The following is a 25423-nucleotide window of genomic DNA, read 5'->3' on the forward strand; positions in this document are numbered from 1 at the left end:
CAATATCTTACATTTGATACCCATATTGTGTCCATTTTTTTTCACATTTGGGTTTGGATAGCGATTTTGGGGTAAAGGGGAGGGACCGCCTTCATCCGATATCTTAAAATTATATAGACTAAGGTGCCCCCCATACTTCGATTTAATTTTGTATGCCAGATTCGTAATTTACTCCCGAATACCTTTCATTTGAGCCCCATATTGACATGAACGTGCTATATGTCTGTTTGAGGGAATTTTAGGGTTGGGGTGTGCTCGATGGGTATTTAGACTAAAATTTTCCATATTCGTATTCTACTCACCAATACCTTTCATTTGATACCCATATTGTCCCGAATGGTCCTATTTTGATTTTGGGTGGTGTTTTTGGCTAACGGGGTGGGTCCGATATCCGATATCAACAAATTATGTAGCCTATTTCTTCTTCCTGACCATTTTCGCAATATACTCCCAAACATTTTTCATTTGAATCCCATATTGTCATGATCGTACAAGAAACCTATTTTAGGGGGTTTTGGGGTTAGGGTGGCCTCCCAGTTACTTGGACCCAATTTTAAATATAAAATTCATACTCTACTCCTAAATACCTTTTATTTGAGTTCCATATTGTCCCGATCGGTTCAGTTTTATTTTTGGGTAGTACTTTTGGGGTAAGGGGGAGGGTCCGCCCCCATACTTCGATTTAATTTTGTATGCCAGATTCGTAATTTACTCCCGAATACCTTTCATTTTAGCCCCATATTGACATGAACGTGCTATATGTCTGTTTGGGGGAATTTTAGGGTTGGGGTGTGCTCGATGGGTATTTAGACTAAAATTTTCCATATTCGTATTCTACTCACCAATACCTTTCATTTGATACCCATATTGTCCCGAATGGTCCTATTTTGATTTTGGGTGGTGTTTTTGGCTAACGGGGTGGGTCCGATATCCGATATCAACAAATTATGTAGCCTATTTCTTCTTCCTGACCATTTTCGCAATATACTCCCAAACATTTTTCATTTGAATCCCATATTGTCATGATCGTACAAGAAACCTATTTTAGGGGGTTTTGGGGTTAGGGTGACCTCCCAGTTACTTGGACCCAATTTTAAATATAAAATTCATACTCTACTCCTAAATACCTTTTATTTGAGTTCCATATTGTCCCGATCGGTTCAGTTTTATTTTTGGGTAGTACTTTTGGGGTAAGGGGGAGGGTCCGCCCCCCCTTCCGATTTCAAAAAATTATACAGCCAATGTTTTCTTGCAGACCAACCTACAAAATCTGTGAAAATTTCAAGATATTTGGTTCAGCCGTTTTGGAGCCGGAAATACAAACAAACCGACAAACAAACAAACACAAATTCATTTTTATATATATAGATTGGTCCTTCCAGACTAGCCAACACAATCTGTGAATAGTTGACCCCAAAATTGTATACCAATTTCGTGTTTTTGGGATACCATGAGGTGGCATACAAAATTTCGCTTAAATCGGTGCACCCATCTCCGAGATCTGGCGTTTTTGAAAATTGGGGTAAGGGAGAGGTCCCCCCCCCCCCCCCTTCGGATATCAAAAAATTTAGTAACCTATTTTCACTGGGGGCTCAATCTATACCGCCTGCGAAAATTTCATGAAAATAGGTTCAGCCGTTTTTGAGTCTATACGGAACTGAAAACAAACAAACAAAACATTTCATTTCATTTCATTTCATTTCATTTCATTTCATTTCATTTCATTTCATTTCATTTCATTTCATTTCATTTCATTTCATTTCATTTCATTTCATTTCATTTCATTTCATTTCATTTCATTTCATTTCATTTCATTTCATTTCATTTCATTTCATTTCATTTCATTTCATTTCATTTCATTTCATTTCATTTCATTTCATTTCATTTCATTTCATTTCATTTCATTTCATTTCATTTCATTTCATTTCATTTCATTTCATTTCATTTCATTTAATTTAATTTAATTTAATTTAATTTAATTTAATTTAATTTAATTTAATTTAATTTAATTTAATTTAATTTAATTTAATTTAATTTAATTTAATTTAATTTAATTTAATTTAATTTAATTTAATTTAATTTAATTTAATTTAATTTAATTTAATTTAATTTAATTTAATTTAATTTAATTTAATTTAATTTAATTTAATTTAATTTAATTTAATTTAATTTAATTTAATTTAATTTAATTTAATTTAATTTAATTTAATTTAATTTAATTTAATTTAATTTAATTTAATTTAATTTAATTTAATTTAATTTAATTTAATTTAATTTAATTTAATTTAATTTAATTTAATTTAATTTAATTTAATTTAATTTAATTTAATTTAATTTAATTTAATTTAATTTAATTTAATTTAATTTAATTTAATTTAATTTAATTTAATTTAATTTAATTTAATTTAATTTAATTTAATTTAATTTAATTTAATTTAATTTAATTTAATTTAATTTTATTTTATTTTATTTTATTTTATTTTATTTTATTTTATTTTATTTTATTTTATTTTATTTTATTTTATTTTATTTTATTTTATTTTATTTTATTTTATTTTATTTTACTTTATTTTATTTTATTTTATTTTATTTTATTTTATTTCCATTTTATTTTATTTTATTTTATTTTATTTCCATCTCATTTCCTTTTTAGTTATTTTACTTTATTTTGTTTTATTTTATTGTTTTTTTGTTTTATTTTATTTTTTTATAAACTTAAATGCATTTTTAAAAAACTTCTAAAGCAAGCTAAAAGTAACAGCTGATAACTGAAAGAAGAAAGAATGCAATTACAGAGTCACAAGCTGTGCAAAAATTTTTCAACGCCGACTATATGAAAAATCCGCAATTACTTTTTGGGCAACCCAATATAATTTCTTTTATTATTGTTTAATTTTTTTATTGTATCTGCATTTACTTATTATTTTATATTATTTTGTTTTCACTGCATGCTACGGGTGGTCTTCTGGCGCTAATTTTTACCCCGCAGGGTAAGAAGAAATTGTTTATCTATTATTTTCTGCAAATAAATTGCTATTGTGAATTTTGTTCGTCCGTCTGACAGACCAATAGCTGACATTTCTTTAATTAAAGGGTTTTTATATAAACCATTTGGATATCATATGCAAATTACGAAACAACCACATAACAAGTTATTCAACTAACTTTTAATTCATAAAACTTTGAAAGTCTTTCATGTTTAACTCTTTCTTTTCTATTTTCTATGTATCTATAGGTCACTATACTTCTGCTTCAATTTTCTTTTGTGTCATATGTGATTAACCCATTCTGGGCTACGCTTTGCATAAAAAAGCATTTAAATGGAAAAAAGGAAGGACACTGGATCTTAGCTCTTAGATCTTTTTTTTTTTTTGAAAAACAAGTGCGTAGATTGAAAATCAGCTTTCAAAATGGCCTAGAAGACAATTCCATTCAAAGTTTTTTTTTTTTTTTGTATTAAATTGAAAAGCTTTTAAATTTGCCAATAAAGTCCTCATCGAAAATCCCCATAGAGAATATCTTTATTTAATGTCTGTCGCAACATATTGGGAGGCATAGAATTGTTTCCTTTTTCCCCCATAAGTGTCGCAAATGGGGGGGAGAAGATAGAAGAGGAAAAGAAAAAAAAACTGTTTAAACCAGCTGGAGGCCACACACACAAAAAATCAAAATCCTCAGCTTCTGGGGGAGGCAGCTTTGATTTTTGTGCGAGCATAACTGATATAGAAATTATGGAAGGCAAGAAGAAAAAAAAAATAAAGAGTGTGAAAGGGAAACAGCAGGTCAAAGAAAGGGGTAAAAAGGAAATGACCAAACTTGATTATATTGTTAATCTTTGGTTAAGATGATGTTATTTTGCTATAGACTACGTTTCACTGAGGCAGTTGGTTAGCATATGGTTTTTATGTTATGAGACTTGTACATACCCGGACTGCCCAAATCGGTGAGATTTGCATTTGCTGTATCCATGCCAACAGCAAGACCAGTGGTCATCATGGTAAGTCTTAACAGCAGGAGACAACATAGCTGTAGGCCTAAATGCCTAATAATGTTGTTGTATAAGCATGAGGCTGTTGCTATAGCGGTTGATGCTGCTGCTGCTGCTGCTGCTGCTAGGGATGGTGTGGAGGGGAAAACGCATGTTGATAAAGTTCTTCTAAGGCTTTTGGTGTACTGCTTACGTTTTAGCTGACGCTCAGCAGTATGGTAAGGGTGGTAAAGCTTTGACTTGGTTCTCGTTGTTGACTCGGCTGGTTTTGAATGGCTTTGTGACAGTGAGAGCCCAAGAGGTCTTAAAGTCTTTTCTGGGTTGCTGTTGGTGGTGGTGGTGGTGGTGGTGGGGTCATCTTTGATGCCGCCGCTGGATTCATGCCCATTCAGCGTATTCGCAGGCCTTGTTGGCCATGTCCATGTCCTACTCCTAGTCTTTGTTGCTGTTGTTGTTTTATCATATTCTCTAGTCCTAAGGCTAGTAATGCTGCTAATGGTAGTTGTTAAGTTTGTGCTGCTGTTGTTGTGACAACAACAGTTGTTGGGGTTGTTGCTGGTGCTGCTGCTGCTTAAGCAATCATCTGCATTTCGCTGTGCCAGCCGTTGAATGCTTTGCTTTTCCTTTATATTGCTACTTTTCCCACAATTTGTTGCTATTGGACTTTGAGCTTTTTCCCCATTATCGATGCCACTTATTGTTCTCTTTTCAGGCAGCTGCTTGAGCTCTCTGCCGCCGCTGCTATTGTCCCAGCAGCAGCAACAACATTGGCAACAAGAGCCCTGGTAAGAACATCTACAAAATCTGCTTTTGCAATAAGCCAATGGGTGACTTAACTCCAGGCTATTATTATGATTTCTACTAGACCATCTGTGTGGCTGTTGCTGCTCCATTGTTGGCTTATGCCGGGTATCCTCCAAATTTTCTTCTCCCAAGATGTTGGAGTTGATGAGCGCAGCATCTTCACTGCACTTGGGGGCGATTTTGTTTTGGGATTTAAAGCTAATATGGATGCTATGCTGTGGCTGAGCGACTTGGCCGCTTTTGGGATTATTTATGCTGCCGCCACTACTGCTACTGCTACTGCTACAGCTACTGGTGCTGGTGCTGGTGATGTTGCTTTTAAAGCTGCTTTTGTTCACGTAAAACATCATCATAGACATCATTTTCCATTGGTTTCACATTGAGCTTAAAAATATGGCAGAAGGTGATATGGGCGCCAGCAAAGTTTCCTAGCCCACACGTTGGGCGCCAATGGCTGGCAGCTGCTGTTCGTGTTCAATGTAAATGGCTACGGCTGCTTAACGTTAACGTATAGCCACAATGCACTGAAGTGCTCCAAAATAATGGTAAAGTTCTTGGAGTAGGTGGGTCAACTTTCGTTTTTAAGAATATTTTCAATTTAAATGCCTGGTGGTTGGTTAGGGACAAGTCTATTTCCTCTTGACTATGGAAATTACAACGCGGCGGGTTTTCGTTGTGAACACTTTAGAGTTCGTTAGGGAAATGAATGCAAAACCCAATGACCCAGGGTTTTACAAAACCAAATTTCCAAAAAGGCTGTCGTATGGCGTATGGTTGGGTAATCTGCCTGCCCTTGGCGTTCTATGATTGTTTGCTTTGGCTAGATGGGAAAACGTGCCTCGGAACCTATGTTGTTCTTGTTGTTGGTGTTGTTGTTGTTTGTGTGGTGGCGTTGATAGTACTGGAATCTACAACAAACAATTCCTATCACTAATGGTCGCAGGAACAACAACAACTCTGCTTTGATGGTTTTGTTGTTGTTGTTGTTCTTCTTCTTCTATTTCAACACTGGTATGCAGCAATAAACGCAATTCTAACCTCAGCAAAGGTGACAATGATATTGAGGAGGATAACGTTGACCTTTTCTTGGTGGCAGAGTTTTCAGTGTGTCGGCCGTTGGTAAAGGTAAACAACATTGGCCTTAATGCTGCTGCTGCTGGTGCTGCTGCAATACAGGCTATTTGCTTACGATTTGATGTTGCTGGTAGTAAATGTTGGTATACCACTCTATTGTTGTTGTTTTTGTTAATGAATTTCTGATCGATAATGTTTTTATGGCGATCAGTAGGAGACATTGTAGTTCTAATCATCAATGTGTTGTTTACATTTCGTTTTTCAATATCACCAACATTTTCCGCTTGGAAAACACGAAATTAATCATTCATTGCCGCTACTATGGATGGAGATATATGGACTCTGCACATCCATACGGTGTGTGTATGAGGTTCTAGGTTCTATAGTTGTTCTTGTTTATTCTTCAATGCGATCCTTATGTTTGTTTACAATAATTCTCCGTTTTTTTCATGAACACATGAGGAGCTGTAAATGCAGTATGTTTGCGATGTGGCGGAGCTTGTTTGATTTTCTGATTGGTTTATGTCTTTTCTCTGTTTACTTTGGACTTTATGGTCGCTGTATGGTCCTATTCTTGGGGGTCTCTTTCTATGGTTTTATCTCTTCATCATCACCATGGGCCCATATTGTTGTGTATGATATTTGTAATTCAATTTAGCTATGGTAGGAATTTTTCTACCATTGCCATTGCGTGTCTGCTGCTGCTGCTGTTTCGTTTTCCTAGTTGATTTTTCTATTATTTACATGCAAAAAGCAAATAATTATATCTGAAAGAAAGAAAGCCAAAGAAAAAGAACGAAAGATTAGTCTCTTCATGGATTTTTGTATGTGTTATGGTTGCATTTGGTTTTCAATTTATCAGTGATCACTATTTGCATTTTCGATTCATTTCCTATTATTGATATTCTCATTTCGGTTTTTTTTTTCTATGGTTTTGTTATTTCAAGTGAGCAAATATAATGGATTTCCAATTGTCCTTATTTGATAAGGAGATAATGTGGAAACTTCATATGACAGTGTAATGAAATATTACCGAAGAATTTTAAGTGGCATTAGTCAAGCAGTAAGAAGATAAGACCATTTTTGAGCCCAAAATCGAAAGCAGTGACCGCATTTCCTGGTCAATGTACACACACAAATTGATACAGAATGTTAAAGTGGCTCTTTGTGTCCACATTTCTGTGGTAAATTTTACAAAATTTGGCTAAGATGGAAAAATGTACAGCTGTACACTGTATACATCGACTTGCAAGGAATTTCACATAAATCCTTATAAAGATTGTTATAGGAAAGTTTTTCAAAAAAAACACATTCAGAAAAATTCATGAAATTTTTATTTGAATCAATAGCAAAAATGCAAATTTGGCCATGTACATTCCATTAAAGAACTAGGGCAAACTCAATGCTCAATGATGAGGGACCTCCTTACCATAGCCGAGTCCGAACGGCGTACCGCAGAGCGACGCCTCTTTGGCCGCCATACCAATTAGTACAGTACCTCACAAATGTCGCCAGCATTAGGAGGGGATGACCACGGCTGAAAAATCCTCTAATGTTCCTGGTAGGATTTGAACCCAGGCGTTCAGCGTCAAAGGCGGACATGCCAATCTCTACGCCACGGTGGCCTCCATGCCATCGATCTTAGAAGCTTCCCTGAGTGAAACTCCAACAACCGAAGATCTGATCGGTAAGGTGGACAATATGATCATTCCCCAGAGGAAGAGTGACAAGAATAAATATGATCCCACATCGTAAGAGCCACTCCGAAATCCTGCGGAGTTACCCAACTTCATTGATTCCTCGCATTCCCATAACCTACAGAGTGCTGAGCCCACGTGTCAGACAATGACTGTCTTATTAACCAAGAAAACTATTGTTTTGGCCACCGTAGCGTAGAGGTTTGAATGTCCGCCTATGACGCTGTACGCCTGGTTTCGAATCCTGGCGAGACCATCTGAAAAAATTTTCAGCGATGGTTTTCCCCTCCTAATGCTGGCAACATTTGTGAGGTTCTATGCCATGTAAAACTTCTATCCAAAGAGGTGTCGCACTGCGGCATGCCGTTCGGACTCGGCTATAAAATGGAGGCTCCTTATCATTGAGCTTGAGCTTGAATCGGACTGCACTCACTGATATGTGAGAAGTTTGCCCCTGTTCCTTAGTGGAATGTTCATGGGCACAATTTGCAATTTTACTATTGTGGAACAATTTTCGTCCAAACCAAAGAGAGATTATTTGGCACACCACTCTAGGCATTCAGGACTCCCCCTCCAATCCTCCAAATTCCATCAGCGAGCCTCTATCAACATTTTCTGTTTGGAGGGCGATGCTCAAGTAGAGGAGTGGAGAGTTAAATACGAAGAAAAACTAGACCTTCTTCTCTAAAGTACATCGGCGTGGCCATTAATCGGGTTCCAATTCATCCTTTCTATGCCCACAAGCAGTGGAGGTACACCAATTGTTCCTGGGCAATGTCATTGTCTACCATTTATCTAAACGACACCCAGCATAATTACCAACTGAGACGACTAATATTCCATTTCTACTTATGCCGAAATTAACATTAGATCGTCATGGAAAAAACCACGCAAATATCCATTAATTTCACATAAAAAGTTAAGTAAATTTGATTATTTAAGTCTATATTACTTTGATCAAAACTCACTAAATCTTAATTTCTATGTAGAGAGAAGTTAAAGAAAATTCGTTTAAATTTCAAGTGAGTACCCCTAATTTCAAATGGAAAAGCAACAGCTCAGCATCAAAAGAAAAAAATGTATTTGGTGTAGTCTCTGATTTTTGCGCCTTTAAATTTTAAGTGAGTACCCCTAATTTTAAATGGAAGAGCAACAAAAAAAAAATGTATTTGGTGTAGTCTTTCATCTTTGCGCCCTTAAATTTGAAGTGAGTACCCCTAAATTTAACTGGAAGAGCAACAGCTCAGCAACAAAAGAAAAAATGTATTTGGTGCAGTCTTTTATCTTTGCGCCCTTAGATTTTAAGTGAGTACCCCTAAATTTAACTGGAAGAGCAACAGCGCAGCAACAAAAGAAAAAATGTATTTGGTGCAGTCTCTGATCATTAGTTCAAGCAAATGTTGCCGTGATTGCGCCTCACATGATCCATCGCCTTAGTCCAATTTTGGCATACTCTTTCAAACATTTCCACCGGTATCTCACGAAAAAATACTTCAATGTTGTCTTCCAATGTGTCAATTGAAGCGGACTTGCCTATATAGACATGAGCTTTAACATAGCACACAAAAACAAGTCTAAAGGCGTTAAATCGCAAGATCTAGGCGGCCAATTGACCGGCACCAAACGTGAAATAAAATGTCCACCGTACTCGCCTCTAAATAAGTCCGAATCGGACTGACGTTTTGTATAACGAGTCATACGACATTCATTATGCGTATCAAATATGGTCTGAATCAGTTCATTACATGATAAAACTCCCATATAAATCGATCTTCCGATTATACTTCTTGATCCTTTATAGGGGGCAATTCTCTTCCGATTTGGCCAAAATTTTGCAAGATGACTTTTCATAGCGCTTTCAACATGCCGAATAAGGTCTGAATAGGTCTATAACCTGATATAGCTCCCATATAAACCGTTCTTTCTATTATATTTCTTGAGGTCCCCAACATCCAAACCATGTAGGGTCCAAATCGGTCCGTAACCTGATATGGATTCGATTCCATGGCAATTTCGATCCATTATCCTTTGTTTGCCTATAAGGAGATACCGGGCAATGAATTTGGCAAATGCGATCCATGGTGGAGGGTATATAAGATTCCACCTGGCCGAACTAAGCAGACTTAACTTGTTTCTAATTCCCTATGCCCTCTACCGGCCTTTTATGTAACTAAGTCTTTCTCCTTTTTTGTGCGGCAAACAACTTCACCATACATACAACATCTCACACCATACTGGTGTTGGTATGCTTTAAAAAATGAAAATCTTTGCCAGAGTAGCGATCAGTATACAACCGTATTGCGGAAATAAAATGTGTGTTATCAAAATTGCTCTGATATTGTGTGTGAACTAATTAAACCCGTTAATCCGCTTCATCCAATGAAATCAACATTAATTTGGTTAGGATCTCAATGATGATTAAGAGATTTGTCGTGCGAATCCATGATGTGTTAACATCAACTGTATAACTGTATCAACAGTTGTCAATAAATGGAGGGGATTTTGGCTTCGCATACACTCAGATAAAAATGTTAGTAAATACATTGGTTTAAAAAAGTATTAAATATTAAGATGTTTTTTAGAAAACAAAATTTTGTAGCAAAAATTTAGCTTTGAAGAAATTGTCAAGAAAAACCAAACCAAATAAGAATCTCTTACGGAAGAGTAAAATTTGATGATACTTTGTACAAAAATTATATTTTGATGAAATCCTGTATATAAACGGATCTTGTATAGAAACGGCTTGTCTATCTGGTCCTTGAGTGTGTGAACTCTTTATAGAAAGGCTGCAGTATACGCACTGGCGGATGTTTTGGAGAAATACAGGGCAAACAAACAGTACAGGCCTATACCGGAAGTGCGATGGCTCGGAAAGGCTCCACAACAACACGAAGAGGCGACGCCTTATTTTATAGGTGCCATGAAATAAGGCATGAATTTGGCTGTGGCTTTGTGGTAAGTCGAAGATTGAAATACCTTGTCTCAAGATCTACTACGGTGGATAAGAGGTGGCTATCCTCTTATCCTCCAACCCGTAAAATGGTCAAATTCTTCAAGATCAGTCCCGACGGAACACAAGGACGAACGCTATTCCGCCAAAAATATTAAAATTTTTCTAGGTGATATTGATGCAACAAAATAGGGAAGGAACTATCTAAAAATTAAGCCTATTCGAAGAAACTACTGATAAAGGATGGAGTCTAATTAACTTCGCCGAGGGTGTTTGCAGCACCGGATTCCAACAACTAGGGATTCTCACGGCCACATGACTTTAACCCGATCAAACACGAGAATCCCTATAGATCATGTTATGATAGAACTAATCAAAAGGAATGACTATTCGTTATTTTCCCACATTTTTTTCAATCTCGATCAAGACCAAAAGGCTCCCGGATAACCTAGGCAAATTTGCAAATTTCGCCGAGATGGTTTGCAGTACCAGATTCCAACAACTAGGGATTCTCACGGCCACATGACTTTAACCCGATCAAAACACGAGAATCCCTATAGATCATGTTATGATAGAACTAATCAAAAAGAATGACTAATCGCTATTTTCCTACATTTTTTTTCAATCTCGATCAAGACCAAAAGGCTCCCGAATAACCTAGGCAAATTTGCAAATTTTGCCCATGAACATTTCCCTAAGCAACACGGGCAAACTTCTCGCCTATCAATGAGTGCAGTCCGAGTCAAGTTTAAGCTCAATGATAAGAGGCTACCTTTTTATAGCAGAGTCCGAACGGCGTGCCGCAGTGCGACACCTCTAGGGTCTCTCGAAATTATACACACGTCTCGCTACCACCTCAGCCCTAATCATTCCAAATTTAAAAAATATATCTCTACCCGTTCTCAAACTGCGCATTTTTTATTAGTTTTTTTCGATTTCGATTTTTTTCGATACCTTTCTCCCACTGTACGTCATAGGCAGACATGCTAACCTCTGCGCCACGATGGCCTCCGATACTGATACTGGTACACACTTCTCAGTTAAAATAGGAAAGAACCTTTCCGAACCGTTCAATAGTAAACGAGGTTTCAGACAGGGAGACAGCCTATTGGGCGATCTCTTTAGTATCCTGCTGGAGAAGATTATACGAGATGTAGGTGTGAATGGCCATGGTACACTATTCAGAGGAGAATATATGCTTCTCGCCTATGCCAATGACATCGGGTTGGTCAACGGAAGTATTAACTGCAGCCTTTGTCTGTCAGTAAATGAAAATAACACAAAATGGATGGTTTCAACTCCCACAAAATCCACAGATAAGGAAAAAAAATAAGAAAAATGGATAATATTGGGAATTCAGCAAGCAGTTTAGGAGCAAAGCCACCTCTCCATAGACGAAAATCACTCTACAATAAACTGGTACTACCCATGCTGTTGTATGGCTCCGAAGCATGGTTACTTGCAAAAGCAGATGAGGCAATACATGGAATATTTGAAAAAAAGATCCTTCGTAAAATAAATGGACCAGTTTTCCAATTTTTCTTTGTTTCTCTTTCGAGACAATGATCGAAGATGCAAAAGGAAAAGGAAAGCCAAAGATAGCAACACACAGAAGACTAGAAGACTTTTCAACCATATTAGGTGTGATGGCTTCAAGGGCCGTGTGTTGGTATGTTGTATTTGAATCGTTTTAATAGCGAAAACGCATCTATGATACCATTACCACATTAACCACGCTCGTCAACCCTGTCTATTAGCTGTACTTTTGCCCAATGCATGTATTTTTGTGTAGTGACATTCTTTCTGTGAAAAAATACACTTCTTCCGTACTACACATGATTTTGGGCATCTGTTGGAAGTTGTATTGATGGCTTCAAACGCTAAAACAACGGCAATGACTCTCGCCGCTGCTCCGTGTGCCCAGGTTTGAATCCCGGCCGGGCTCTGTCGAATTTTTAAATTTTCAAGTTTTTTGTCTGTAAGGGCGAAGATCATTAAATTTTACAATTCTTGTTTGTCTCCGATCACTGAGATCGTCTGAAGAGAGAAACAAATATGAATTGTAAAATTTTATGATCTTCGCCCTAACATGCGAAAAACTTGAAAATGAAAACCTAATATCGACAAAATGTTCTTGAATTTCCAATTCTGGCAAGTTAATCTAGCAAAATCTAATTTTGAGGAGTTTTTATACCCATCACCTTAGGATAGGATAAAATCCCTGTATATTCATTTAGTCATTCCGTCAAGACATCGAAATATCCATTTCCAATCCTGCACAGTATATATATTTCGGATCGTCAAAACATTCTAAGGCGACTGAACGATGTCCTTGTGTCTGCCCTTCCGTGTGTCAGTCAGTTCAGTCACTCTACAGTCATTAAAAACTGAGATATTGAGTTGAAATTTTGCACAGACTAGTATTTCTCGCCCAATCGGACTATATTTAGATATAGCTGCCATATAGACCGACCTGATGATTTAGGGTCTTAAGCCTGTAGAATCCGCATTTTTGGTACGATTTCGCTGAAATTTGAAACAGTGAGTTGTTTTGAGCTTAAGTTGTCTAAGACTCAAATGTGATTAAGAACGGACCATATTTAGATATAGCTACCATATAGAGCGATCTGCCCATTGAGGGTCTTAAGCACATTAAGGCCGCAATTATTGTCCGATTTCGATTAAATTTGAATTAGTGGGTTATATCAAGCCTTCTCTTTCCTCCCGACATATGACTTAAATATGGATTAGATCGGTCCATATTTAGATGTGGTTTATATGACATATAAACCGATCTCCCGATAAAGGATCTGAAGCCCATAAAAGCTTTATTTTCAACCGATTTCGCTGAAACTTGAAACAATGAGTAGTTTCAGACCTTTTAACTTCGAACCTAAATATGGTTCAGATCGGACTATATTTAGATAGAGCTGCCGTATAGACCGATCTCCCGATAAAGGGTCTGCAGACCTTAAATGATTTATTTATTACCCAATTTCGCTGAAATTTGCAACAATGGGTTAATTTAAGCCTCCCGACATCTGACCAAAATATGGTTCAGATCGGACTATATTTACGTATAGCTGCCATACAGACCGTTCTCCCGATAAAGGGTCTGAAAACCATAAAAGCTTTATTTATTACCCTATTTCGCTGAAATTTTAAACAGTGGGTTATTTTAAGCCTCCTATCATCCGACCCAAATATGGTTTAGATCGGACTATATTTAGATATAGCTACCATATAGACCGATCTGCCGATAAAGTGTCTGAAGCCAATAAAAGCTTTTTTTTTATTCGATTTCGCTTAAATTTGGAATAGTGCGCAGATTTAAGCCTCCTATCATCCGACACAAATATGGTTCAGATCGGACTATATTTAGATATAGCTACCATATAGACCGATCTGCCGATAAAGGGTCCGAAGCCAATAAAAGCTTTATTTTTTAACCGATTTTGCTGAAATTTGAAATAATAAGCAGTTTTAAGTCTCCCAACATCCGACCTTTGAAACAGTGGTATTTCTAAGTCTCACGATATCCGACTTTAAAATGATTATGATCGGTTTATAATTGGATATATCTGTTCTACAAAATTGAATAGTGACATATATATTAGACTACTCAATGTCTCAATGTTGCATAAGTTATTCAATTTTCACCGGATTGTGACGAAATGAGATTTACATACATAAACGAGGTAGCGGGTATCCAAAGTTCGGCCCGGCCGAACTTAATGCCTTTTTTCTTGTTTTAATTATTTTTTAAATTATTTTTTTGTAGTGTAAACCTCCATGGACCACTGCATTAGCGTATTGCCAGTAACCAACAATATTATTTTAATAAAAGATAATAAATCCAGGCTACAACAGATGCTTGCGTACCTTTAAAACCCAAAGAGCAAAATTGATTAAAACAGCAAAGGCATAGAGAGCGCCAATGCAAGTAGGAAATGTCATCAAACCCATTCGAATTAACGCGATGACAAGGCAATGCAATGCAATGCAGCTTTGACTGGTTTGGCTTCCATCTATGGCTTCGACTAATAATAAATAAACTTTAAGTTAATTAGTGTGTTAAATGGGGTTTTAATCAGTTTAAAATGTTAATAGTGGCAATACCGAGTGCTGCTTGACTGCATCGTGATGCATGATGCCTGGCATCACAAAAGCAGGCGGGAAATTTGATTAAATTCAACCAACATTCTCATTCATTTGTTTATTCAAAATGTTTGTTTGATGGCTTTGGCGTCGTGAAAAACACACGATAGGCATTTTCTCAGATGTAGAAACATGAAAGAGGTAGAGTAGAGTAGGTCGATAAAACAAAAAGTTGTTGCATTTTCAACTTTCACATTAGATTATGGCGTCGTGATAAAATGTTTATCACCCCAGTGATAAAGTGATAACTTAATTGATTTGTATTCAACGAAAGGTGGGGGGATAAGAAAAATTTTTTTTTTGTAAATTAAGATATTCCTCATTTGGGTCAGATGAAGTTTTCTATGCAACCTCTTTGGCATGGGAAAATAGTAATGGAGAACTGTGGAGTCTTCCATAAAAATCTAATTGGCATCATATTCGACAGACCATGCATTAAAACTTAAAAATTTCAAAACTTTAAATATTTGATCGAAGGTTTATATTGGGTTGCCCAAAAAGTAATTGCGGATTTTTTAAAAGAAAGTAAATGCATTTTTAATAAAACTTAGAATGAACTTTAATCAAATATACTTTTCTACACTTTTTTTCTAAAGCAAGCTAAAAGTAACAGCTGATAACTGACAGAAGAAAGAATGCAATTACAGAGTCACAAGCTGTGAAAAAATTTGTCCACGCCGACTATATGAAAAATCCGCAATTACTTTTTGGGCAACCCAATAATAACGGAATTCAGGCCAAGGTAGCCTTGAAGAGCTTCAAACCATTTAAGTCAGCCGGATCTGATGGAATATTTCCGGTGTTACTACAGAAAGAGGCAGACTATCTGGCGCCTCGTCTGGCCAAAATTTTCACAGTGTGCCTAGGACTTGCATATACTCTGAAAGCCTGGCAGGAGGCAAGAGTGGTGTTTATACCGAAGCCCGGCAAGGCAAGTTATGCGACACCAAAAGCCTACAGACCCATAAGCCTTATGTCCTTTCTTCTCAAAACCATGGAACGTATTGTGGACACCATGATATAGAGTAAGAAGTCCAGCGAACTGCTGAACTACAAACAGCATGTCTATGTAAAGGGAAGGTCGGTGGAGACTGCCCTGCACGAGTTGTGCATAAAATAGAAAAATCCTTCAATGCCGAAACGTACACCCTGGCGGTATGCATGGACATCCAGGGGGCTTTTAACAATGTGCGGACCGACACACTGATCCAATCCTTAGACCAATACCGGGTGGACCCGGTCCTTAGAGTCTGGATAAACCATATGCTAAGGAACAGGTAGATAAATTGTACTAAAGAACAGGTAAATAAATTGCATTGACAACGAGGGGTACGGACCGACACATTGATCCAATCCTTAGTACCGGGTGGACGCGGTCCTTAGAGACTGGATAAACCATATGCTAAGGAACAGGTGGATAAGTTGTGATATGGAGTAGGTGGATAAATTGCATTGACATCGAAGGGGCTTTTAAAAATGTGCGTACTGACACACTCATCCAATCCTTAGACCAGTACCGTGTGGACCCGGTCCTTAGAGACTGGATAAACCATATGCTAAGGAACAGGTGAATAAATTGTGTGTCTCATGGCATAAAATATAAGGGGGAAAAAAGGCACAGGGCACGCCACAGGGGCAATTTATCGCCACTCCTATGGGTGATCCCCATAAATGACCTATTACGGATGCTGACTAAGGAGAGATTTAAAACCGTCTGCTACACAGACGATGTTATAATACTTCTAAGGGGTAAGGATCCGAACGAGCTATGTAGAAGGGCCGAAAGGGTCTTACATATGACCTATGACTGGGCTAGACCCAGAGGTCTCAACGTTAACCCAGAGAAGACTGAAATATGCCTGTTCACGAGGAAGACGAAGGTGGGCCAATTAAACGCACCACGTTTCCTCAATAAGACGATTTCGATATCTGACAAGGTCAAATACTTAGGTGTGATCTTGGACAGGAAACTGAATTGGAAGTGTCACATTCACGAGCATACTGAGAAAGCTCACAGATGTTGGGCACTATGTTGACGGGCCATTGGCTCGAAATGGGGCCTGAACCCGAGGATAGTCCACTGGCTCTACAGGAGCGTTATTAGACCAATACTTACTTACGCCTCAGTAGTTTGGTGGACTGCTATGGAGGAAAAGTGCAACATAAGGACCATACAACAGGTTCAGAGAATAAGGTGTCTCGGCATAGCCGGAGCGATGAGGACCACGCCCACTAGGGCACTGGGTATCCGACCCATTGACATACGGATGAAGTGTGAGACAGTCACTGCGGCTAAGAGACTTAAGGCGAATGAATTGAGGATGGGAGCAGCTCATACCATCGCGGTATAAAAGAGGCGACGATAGGAAACCTGGAAAGAAGGGAAGCGGCTATGAGACTTAAGGCGATGGGAGAATGGATTGAGAATGGGAGCAGCTCATACCATCGTGGTATAATCGAGGCGACGATAAGAAACCTGGAAGAAAGGGAAGAGGTTTCCGATCGGATACCTGAGATGAACCTTGAAGTCGAGTGCGAGGCACTGCTGCCATCGGCACAGTCTTGGATTGACGGACCACTAGTATTGCCACATGGAAGATCATGTAATACGGATGTATCATAGCTAGAGGACAGAGTGGACCTGGGTGTTTACATTGAGAACCCAGGGACTGAGATCTGTTTTAGACTGCCTGACCATAATACGGTCTAGCAGGCGGAGATCCGGGCAATCACGGAATGCGTGAAGTGGTGTGGTGCTAACGCAAGGACGTCGAGTGTGAACCTCTATACCGACAGTAAAATTGCCATAAGGGCAATAACAACCAGGACGGTAAGGTCACGAACAGTCTTGCAGTGTAAGAAGGAGATTAAAGCTTGCTCTGAGGATGGCAAAATCCTTATCGTTTGGGCGCCGGGCCATAGCGGAGTAAGGGGAAATGAAAGGGCAGCCGATATGGCGGTGAAGGCCAGAGGACTGCCTTCAATAAACTTGGTTAACCCGAAGCCTTTCGGGTCGAAGCGCAGTCTGAGTTAAGGGAGTGGGCGACACACGGGCATGAAACATTGTGGAACAGCGAAACAGTCGGTAGAATGGCAAATAGCCTATGGGGGGATCCAGATATTGAGAAGACGAGGCTATTACTTGAAGGAAGCTAGTAAGTAGGAGGTTTCCTCTCTACAGCCGAGTCCGAACAGCGTACCGCAGTGCGACACCTCTTTGGAGAGAAGTTTTACATGGCATAGTACCTCACAAATGTTGCCAGCATTAGGAGGGGAAAGCCACCGCTGAAAATTTTTTCTGGTGGTCTCGCCAGGATTCGAACCCAGGCGTTCAGCGTCATAGGCGGACATGCTAACATCTGCGCTACGGTGGGACACATAGGACTACGAGCTTACTTATGTAAAATCGGTGCGGCAAGTGATAGCATGTGTAGGGCACGCGGGGAAGATGATGAGACGTTGGAGCATTTCCTTTGTCATTGCCCGGCTTTCGCGTCTAACAGATACCGGCACTTAGGTGGAGACACTATACCAAACATGAACCAACTTAGGGGAGTGGCATGGAAAACAATTAAGGCTTTTGTAAGTAGCAGGGAATTACGAACTTAAAATTTTCTTTTTAGAGGTTACTTTATAGTTTTTAGAGTGCACAACAAGCCGATTACTGGCTTAGGTGTATGTCCATAGTGGGGCATGGAGCGGATTAATATCTGCACCCTCTTTTCAACCTAATCTAACCTAACCCAACCTAAATATCTTAACATAAAAATTTTCTGATTTGTGATTGCGCTCTTGACTGTTTGCGTTCTTTTTTATACCCTCCACCATAGTATGGGGATATACTAATTTCGTCATTCTGTTTGTAACTCCTCGAAATATTCATCTAAGATCCCATAAAGTGTATATATTCTTGATCGTCATGACATTTGAAGTCGATTTAGCCAAGTCCGTCAGTTTGTCCGTCCTCTGTCCATCCATCTGTCCGTCCGTCTGTCCGTCCGTCTGTCCGTCCGTCTGTCTGTCGAAAGCACGCTAACTTTCGAAGGAGTAAAGCTATCCGCTTGAAACTTTGCACAAATACTTCCTATTAGTGTAGGTCGGTTGGGATTGTAAATGGGCCATATCGGTCCACTTTTTAATATAGCTGCCGATCTGGGATCTTGACTTTTAGAGCCGCTAGAGGGCACAATTCTTATCCGATTTGGTTGAAATTTTGCATGAGGTGTTTTTTATGACGTCCAACAACTCGGTCTATAACCTGATATAGTTGCCATAAAAACCGATCTGGGGTCTTGACTTCTTCAGCCTCTACAGGGAGCAATTCCTATCCGATTTGGCTGAAATTTTGCACGACGTGTTTTGGTACGACTTTCAATAACTGTATCAAAAATGGTTCAAATCGGTCCATAACCTGATATAGCTGACATATTAGGCGATCTGGGGTCTTGACTTCTTGAGCCACAAGAGGGCGCAATTATTATCCGATTTAGCTGAAATTTTGCATGAGGTGTTTTGTTACGATATTCAACAACTGTGCTAAGAATAATTCAAATTGGTTAATAACCTGATATAGCTGCCATATAAACCGATATGGGATTTTGACTTCTTGAGCCTCTGAAAGGTGCAAGTGTTATCCAATTTGGCTGAAATTTTGTGCAACGGCTTCTCCCATGACCTTTAACATACGTGTCGAATATAGCATGAAAATAGTGTAAGGGGAGGGTTCGCCCATTATAGTCTGGATGTTAGATCTACTTCATTCTCTTGGATTTGGTGGTGGATTGGAGAAGCCAAACTCTTTGCCCCGAAAGTGGATATCAGATTCATACTCCACTCCCCACATTGGAACTATATATTGATATAGTCATTATATATGTGTGGTTTAGAGGGAGTTTATAAGGTGAGGCGTCCCGAAACACTTAGCCACGGAACAGATACAGATTTGAGCCCCTTTTTTGCCATAATCCACAAATGTGTCAAGTTTGAGGAGTATGCAAGGTGGGGCGGCCACCCACGTTCTTGGCCCTGAAAAACTGTCAGCATAGTGCTCTACTCTCAATTTTCATTTATTTGAGCCCCATTTGCCTTTGGTTTAGGGGAAGTTTATGGGGTGACACCACCCCCAAACATTTGGCTTCAAAATTGGATATCAAATTCGTTTCCTACCATGAAATACGTATAAGGCAATCATGACCGGTTTGAAGGGCGTTAAGAGGCGGACCCGGAAGTAATATCAGCATCGTGCTAGAGTACGATTTTGTTTGAGTCCCATAAAGTCAAGCATTTTGAAGGTGGCTATTAAGATATTCAGGGCTAAGGGTCGCGTTCAGATTTGCACTGATAAAAATTTTTAGTGAAAAAAAAACTACGAAAAAAAAACTAAGAAAATTATCACTGGAAGAAATTTGCTAGGCAAATATCAAACAACTAAAATTTCGGTGAAATTTTCGATACAAGTTATGTATATGAAAAACTTTCTATAAACTCCAAGCTTTTCGGGGAATTTCTAAGAATTTCTACAAATTTTTTCTATAAAGTTCAAATATTGAAGAATTTTTGCATGAAAATCAAATTTCAAGAAAATCCAAATCCAAGTAAATCAAAAACGTATAACCTGCAGTTGCCTTAGCCACCAATTTAATTAATTAAAGATTCAACACTTTAACAAATTTCTTTTGAAATATTAAAAACTTGCAACTTACACACAATAAAATTTCCAATAAACCACCAAATTCCTATGTGAGACCGCAAAAACCCCAACAACAAAAAAAAAGAAATACTTGATACTATTGCTAAGGAAGATTTACCGCGACCAATGCATTCCTTTCCTAATTGAAAGCACTTTAAGGGATTAGAAATTTCAATGAAGGGAACTAAGAGGAGAAAAAAAGGTGATAAATGTGTATATACCCAACGGATTTTCAAATGGATTTTAATTAGCTGTTAATTAATTTATACATTACCATGGGAATGCCGGCGAATGCTTCATAACAAAGATTAGCCGTATATACTTTAATTGAATACATTAGGCAAATCAAAAGAATCCCCACTCAAGCCTAATTTGATTTGGGCGACTGGCAACTTAAAGAAAGAAAAAAAAAAAACAAGAAATAGAAATCAATTTTGTGAGAAGAGAATTCATTAAACAATTCAAGGATTATGCGAAAGTAATGATATTAGCTATTCGACTCGATGGAGATACTTAAGAATGACAAGTGGTTTTAACTTGGTTTGAGGCCATGTAATTGATTCATTTGTCTGCAAATTTTGGGGTTAATAACTTTCAGTCAGATTCGAAATTCATTCTACATTGGCAGTGGATTATTACAATCAAAAGATTCGCTGGGGCCATATCTTATACACCATCCACCATGGATTAAATTTGGCTCGTTCTTTGACATACATTTGTTTTAAACATATAGAAGATGCATCTAGTAATGGCTCGTACTTGTCATGACTATTCCCTATGCAAATTTGCCCATGTACAATCCATAAGGAATGTGTGTGCCATGATAGCGGTCGAGCCAATAAAGGCATCCGCTTGAAATTTTGAACAGAGACTTATTTATAATGTTGGTCGATGGTCGTTGGGGGTTGCAAATTGCAAATTTTGCCCATGAACATTCCACTAAGGAACAGGGGCAAACTTCTCACATATCAATGAGTGGAGGCCGATTCAAGTTTGAGCTCAATGATAAAGGACCTGCTTTTTATAGCCGATTTGGAGAGAAATTTTACATGGCATAGTACCTCACAAATGTTGCCAGCATTAGGAGGGGAAAATCACCGCTGACAATTTTTCTGGCGATCTCACCAGGATTCGAACCCAGGCGTTCAGCGTTATAGGCGGACATGCTAACCTCTGCGCTACGGTGGCCTACGGGGATTGCAAATGGGCTAAACAAGAACCATTTATAAACTCAAGCAGCTTAATCGAAATATTCTCTAGACCAAACTAGGCATGAAGAACACCGAGGGATTTATCATAACTCGCACTCCAAGATTCAACAAAATCGTATTACAAATGGCCCTTATACACTAAAAAAAAAACAACTACAAGGGCGTTAAGGTCGGCCGGGCTGAACTTTGGATACCCACCAGCTCGGGTGTATATGTAAACCACCTTTTGTCATAATCCGGTAAAAAATTCATAATTTATGCCACCATAGCTGCCATATCAAAATATAGACCGATCTGAACCACATACGACAAGGATTTCAAAAAGCCTAATATAAGTCACTGTGTCCAATTTCAGCGAAATCGGATTATAAATGCGACATTTTTGGGGCCAAGACCAAATCGATAGTTCGATCTATATGGCAGCTATATCCTAATCTGAACCAAATTGAAGAGGGATGTCGAAGGGCCTAACACAACTCAGTGCCCCAAATTTCGTCGTAATCGGATAATAAACGCGTCCTTTATGATCTGCTGGTTTGGGTCTTAAAGACCCATGTTTTAAGCGAATTGGCTGAAATTTGATGCAGTGAGTTGTGCTAAGCCTCTTGACATATTTGTTCAATAAGGCCCAGATCGGATCAGTTTCAGATATGGCTGCCATAGAGACCGATCTCTTGATTTAAGGTCGTCTGCCCATAAATGGCGCATTTATAGTCGAATGTCGCCAAAATTTGGGACATTGAGTTGTGATAGGTACTCCGACATCCTTCTTCAATTTGGCTTAGATTGGTCCAGATTTGGATATAGCTGTCATATAGACCGATCTCTCGATTTAAGGTTTTGGGCCCATAAAAGGCGCATTTATTGTCCGATGTCACTAAAATTTGAGAACGCAAGATATGTAAACCCCTCGCCATCCTTGTTTAGTTTCGGCCCAGATCGGTCCAGATTTGGGTATATCTGTCACATAGACCGATAACTCGATTTATAGGCTTGGTTTCAGAATAGACGCATTTAATATCCGATTTCACAGAAACTATATGTAGCATGTTGTGTTAGACTCCTCCACTTCCCTGTTCAATATGGCCCCGATCGGTCTAGATTTGGATATATTGGGTTGCCCAAAAAGTAATTGCGGATTTTTCATATAGTAGGCGTTGACAAATTTTTTCACAGCTTGTGACTCTGTAATTGCATTCTTTCTTCTGTCAGTTATCAGCTGTTACTTTTAGCTTGCTTTAGAAAAAAAGTGTAAAAAAAAGTATATTTGATTAAAGTTCATTCTAAGTTTTATTAAAAATGCATTTACTTTCTTTTAAAAAATCCGCAATTACTTTTTGGGCAACCCAATAGTTGCCATATACACCGATCTCCTGACTTAATTTATTAAACGATTTCCATATAATTTAATGTTTGAAGATTATTTCATGGAAATGTTAACCGTGGCTGCGCCTCAAATGGTCCATTCGTTTAGTTAAATTTTGGAGTACTCTTTCCAACATTTTGGCCGGTATATCAGGAATAAATGCTTCAATGTTGTCTTCCAATGCATCAATTGAAGCGGGCTTGTCAGTATAGACATGAGCTTTAACATAGTCCCACAAAAAATAGTCTAAAGGCGTTTAATCGCGCGATCTAGGCGGCCAATTGACCGATCCCGAATGTGAAATTAAATGTTCACCGAACCCGCCTCTCAATAAGTCCATTGTTACGCATGCTGTGTGGCATGTGGCACCGTCTTGTTGAAACCACATGTCATGCAAGTCAAACTCTTGCATTTAGGGCAAAAAAAAAGTTGGATATCATCTCACGGTAGCGCTCACCATTCACAGTTACGTTACGATTCGCATCATCTTTGAAGAAGTACGATCCAATGATGCCACCAGCCCATGAACCCTACCAAATTGTGACTTTTTCTGGATGCATTGTTAGCTCTTCATGCCAAAATCGACAATTCTGCTTATTTGCGTACCCATTGAACTAAAAATGTGCTTCGTCGCTAAACACAATTTGCGCACAATGAGCTTTCTTGTCAGCGTTGGTTATCACCTTCATGTGAGGTACTATGCCATGTAAAAACTTCTCTACATGGGCAAATTTGCATTGCCCTCGTATCACAACCATGCGGCCTAACCTGCGAATTAACCCTGTCTTTTATATAAACAATACCATATGGACGATATTAAGCGTGTAATGCCCTTTGGTATTAAATATTGTAATAGCGAGAGGTATTACTACAACATATTATTTGTAAACATTATTCGAGGTTTCCATGCGTGCTGGCATTTAGTCCAAATATATAAAATTTAGTCCTTTTATATAAAAATCAGTTTGTGTTTGTTTGTGTGTTCCTTATAGACTCAAAAACAGCTGAACCGATTTTCTTGAAATTTTCGCAGATGGTGCATACTGATCCCGTGGTGCAAAAAGGGTGCTAAATTTTTTGATATCTGTAGGGGGGGCGGACCCTCCCCCCTTACCTTAATTTTCAGAAACGCCTCATCTCGGAGATGGGTGGTGCGATTTAAGCGAAATTTTGTGTGCTCTCATATAGTACCCTAAAAATAAAAATTTGATATCTTAATTTTGGATGGGGTACCTAGGGGGGCCGCCCCATCCTAAAACCTACCAAACATATATTTAGACCAATCACAACAATATGGGACTCAAATGAAAGGTATTTAGAATAAGAAAACGTTTCTGATATCCAATTGTCGGACAAGTGCAAGGGGGACCACCCTAAGCCCCAAAACACCCCTAAATCGGACATATTTACCGACCATGGCAATATGGGACTCAAATAAAAGGTATTTGAGAGTAGAATACGAATTTAGCATCAAAAAGTGGGACCAAGTTTCTGGGGATCCACTCTATCCCCAAAACACCCCCCCCCAAACAGCACTTATTTATTGACCATGGCAATATGGGGCTTAAATAAAAGGTGTTTGAGTGTAGAATACGAATTTGATATCCAAATGTGCGACCAAGAGTTTGGGCTACCACCCCTCCCCAAAAACATCCCCCATAGAGGAAAAATTTACGACCATAGCAATATGGGTCTCAAATATTGGGTTGCCCAAAAAGTAATTGCGGATTTTTTAAAAGAAAGTAAATGCATTTTTAATAAAACTTAGAATGAACTTTAATCAAATATACCTTTTTTACACTTTTTTCTAAAGCAAGCTAAAAATAACAGATGATAACGGACAGAAGAAAGAATGCAATTACAGAGTCACAAGCCGTTGAAAAAATTTGTCAACGCCGACTATATGAAAATCCGCAATTACTTTTTGGGCAACCCAATAAAAGGTCTTTGGGAGTAATTCGCGAATCTGATATCAATATTCGGGAAAAAGTGTTATGGGACCACCCCACCCCCAAACACCATCCAAATTTACGTATTTGCTGACCATTGCAATATGGGTCCCAAATAAGAACACGAATCTGATATATATTTTCAGGGCCAAATCACTGAGTGGCCGCCGTAACCACCAAAACACCCCCCAAACCGGTCATGTTTGGCGTCTATGGGAATATGGGGCTCAAATGAAAAGTATTTTGGAGTAGACCACGATCAACTGTCGGGGGGACGTCCCACCCCATAATAACTTCCAAATAGAATGTATTTGCTCACCATGACAATTTTGGCCCTAAAGCGAGTAGAGCTCGATATTGATAGTTTTTAGGGCCCATACCATATTTGGTGACTTTTGCAATAAGAGGTCTCAATGAAAGTTATTTGACATTAGAAAACGAATTTGATATTCAATTTCGAGCCCAATGGCAATATGGGGTTCAAATAAATGATATTTGAGAGTAGAGCATTATGCTGATATATTTTAAGGGCTAAGT

The 25423-nt window shown here is 38.4% G+C and overlaps 1 protein-coding gene across 8 annotated transcripts in view; it reads right to left on the minus strand.

The window, feature by feature from the left end:
* Window positions 1-3018: 3018 nt before the first annotated feature.
* The window catches only part of LOC106081216 (uncharacterized protein DDB_G0271670), an 833764-nt gene continuing 811359 nt past the window's right edge, over window positions 3019-25423 (minus strand). For 4 of the 8 annotated variants that reach the window (XM_013243027.2, XM_013243028.2, XM_059364483.1 and 1 more), the window contains one exon: window positions 3019-6633. In XM_013243027.2, the coding sequence (XP_013098481.2) occupies window positions 3889-5154 (1266 nt within the window). In that variant the 5' untranslated portion in view covers window positions 5155-6633 and the 3' untranslated portion in view covers window positions 3019-3888. Of the gene's footprint in view, window positions 6634-20634; window positions 20753-25423 lie in introns of all 8 variants that reach the window. The other 4 variants (XM_059364486.1, XM_059364485.1, XM_059364484.1 and 1 more) reach the window with 4 other exon arrangements.

The sequence above is a fragment of the Stomoxys calcitrans genome, chromosome 3 (assembly GCF_963082655.1).
Source record: "Stomoxys calcitrans chromosome 3, idStoCalc2.1, whole genome shotgun sequence".
NCBI lineage: Eukaryota > Metazoa > Arthropoda > Insecta > Diptera > Muscidae > Stomoxys > Stomoxys calcitrans.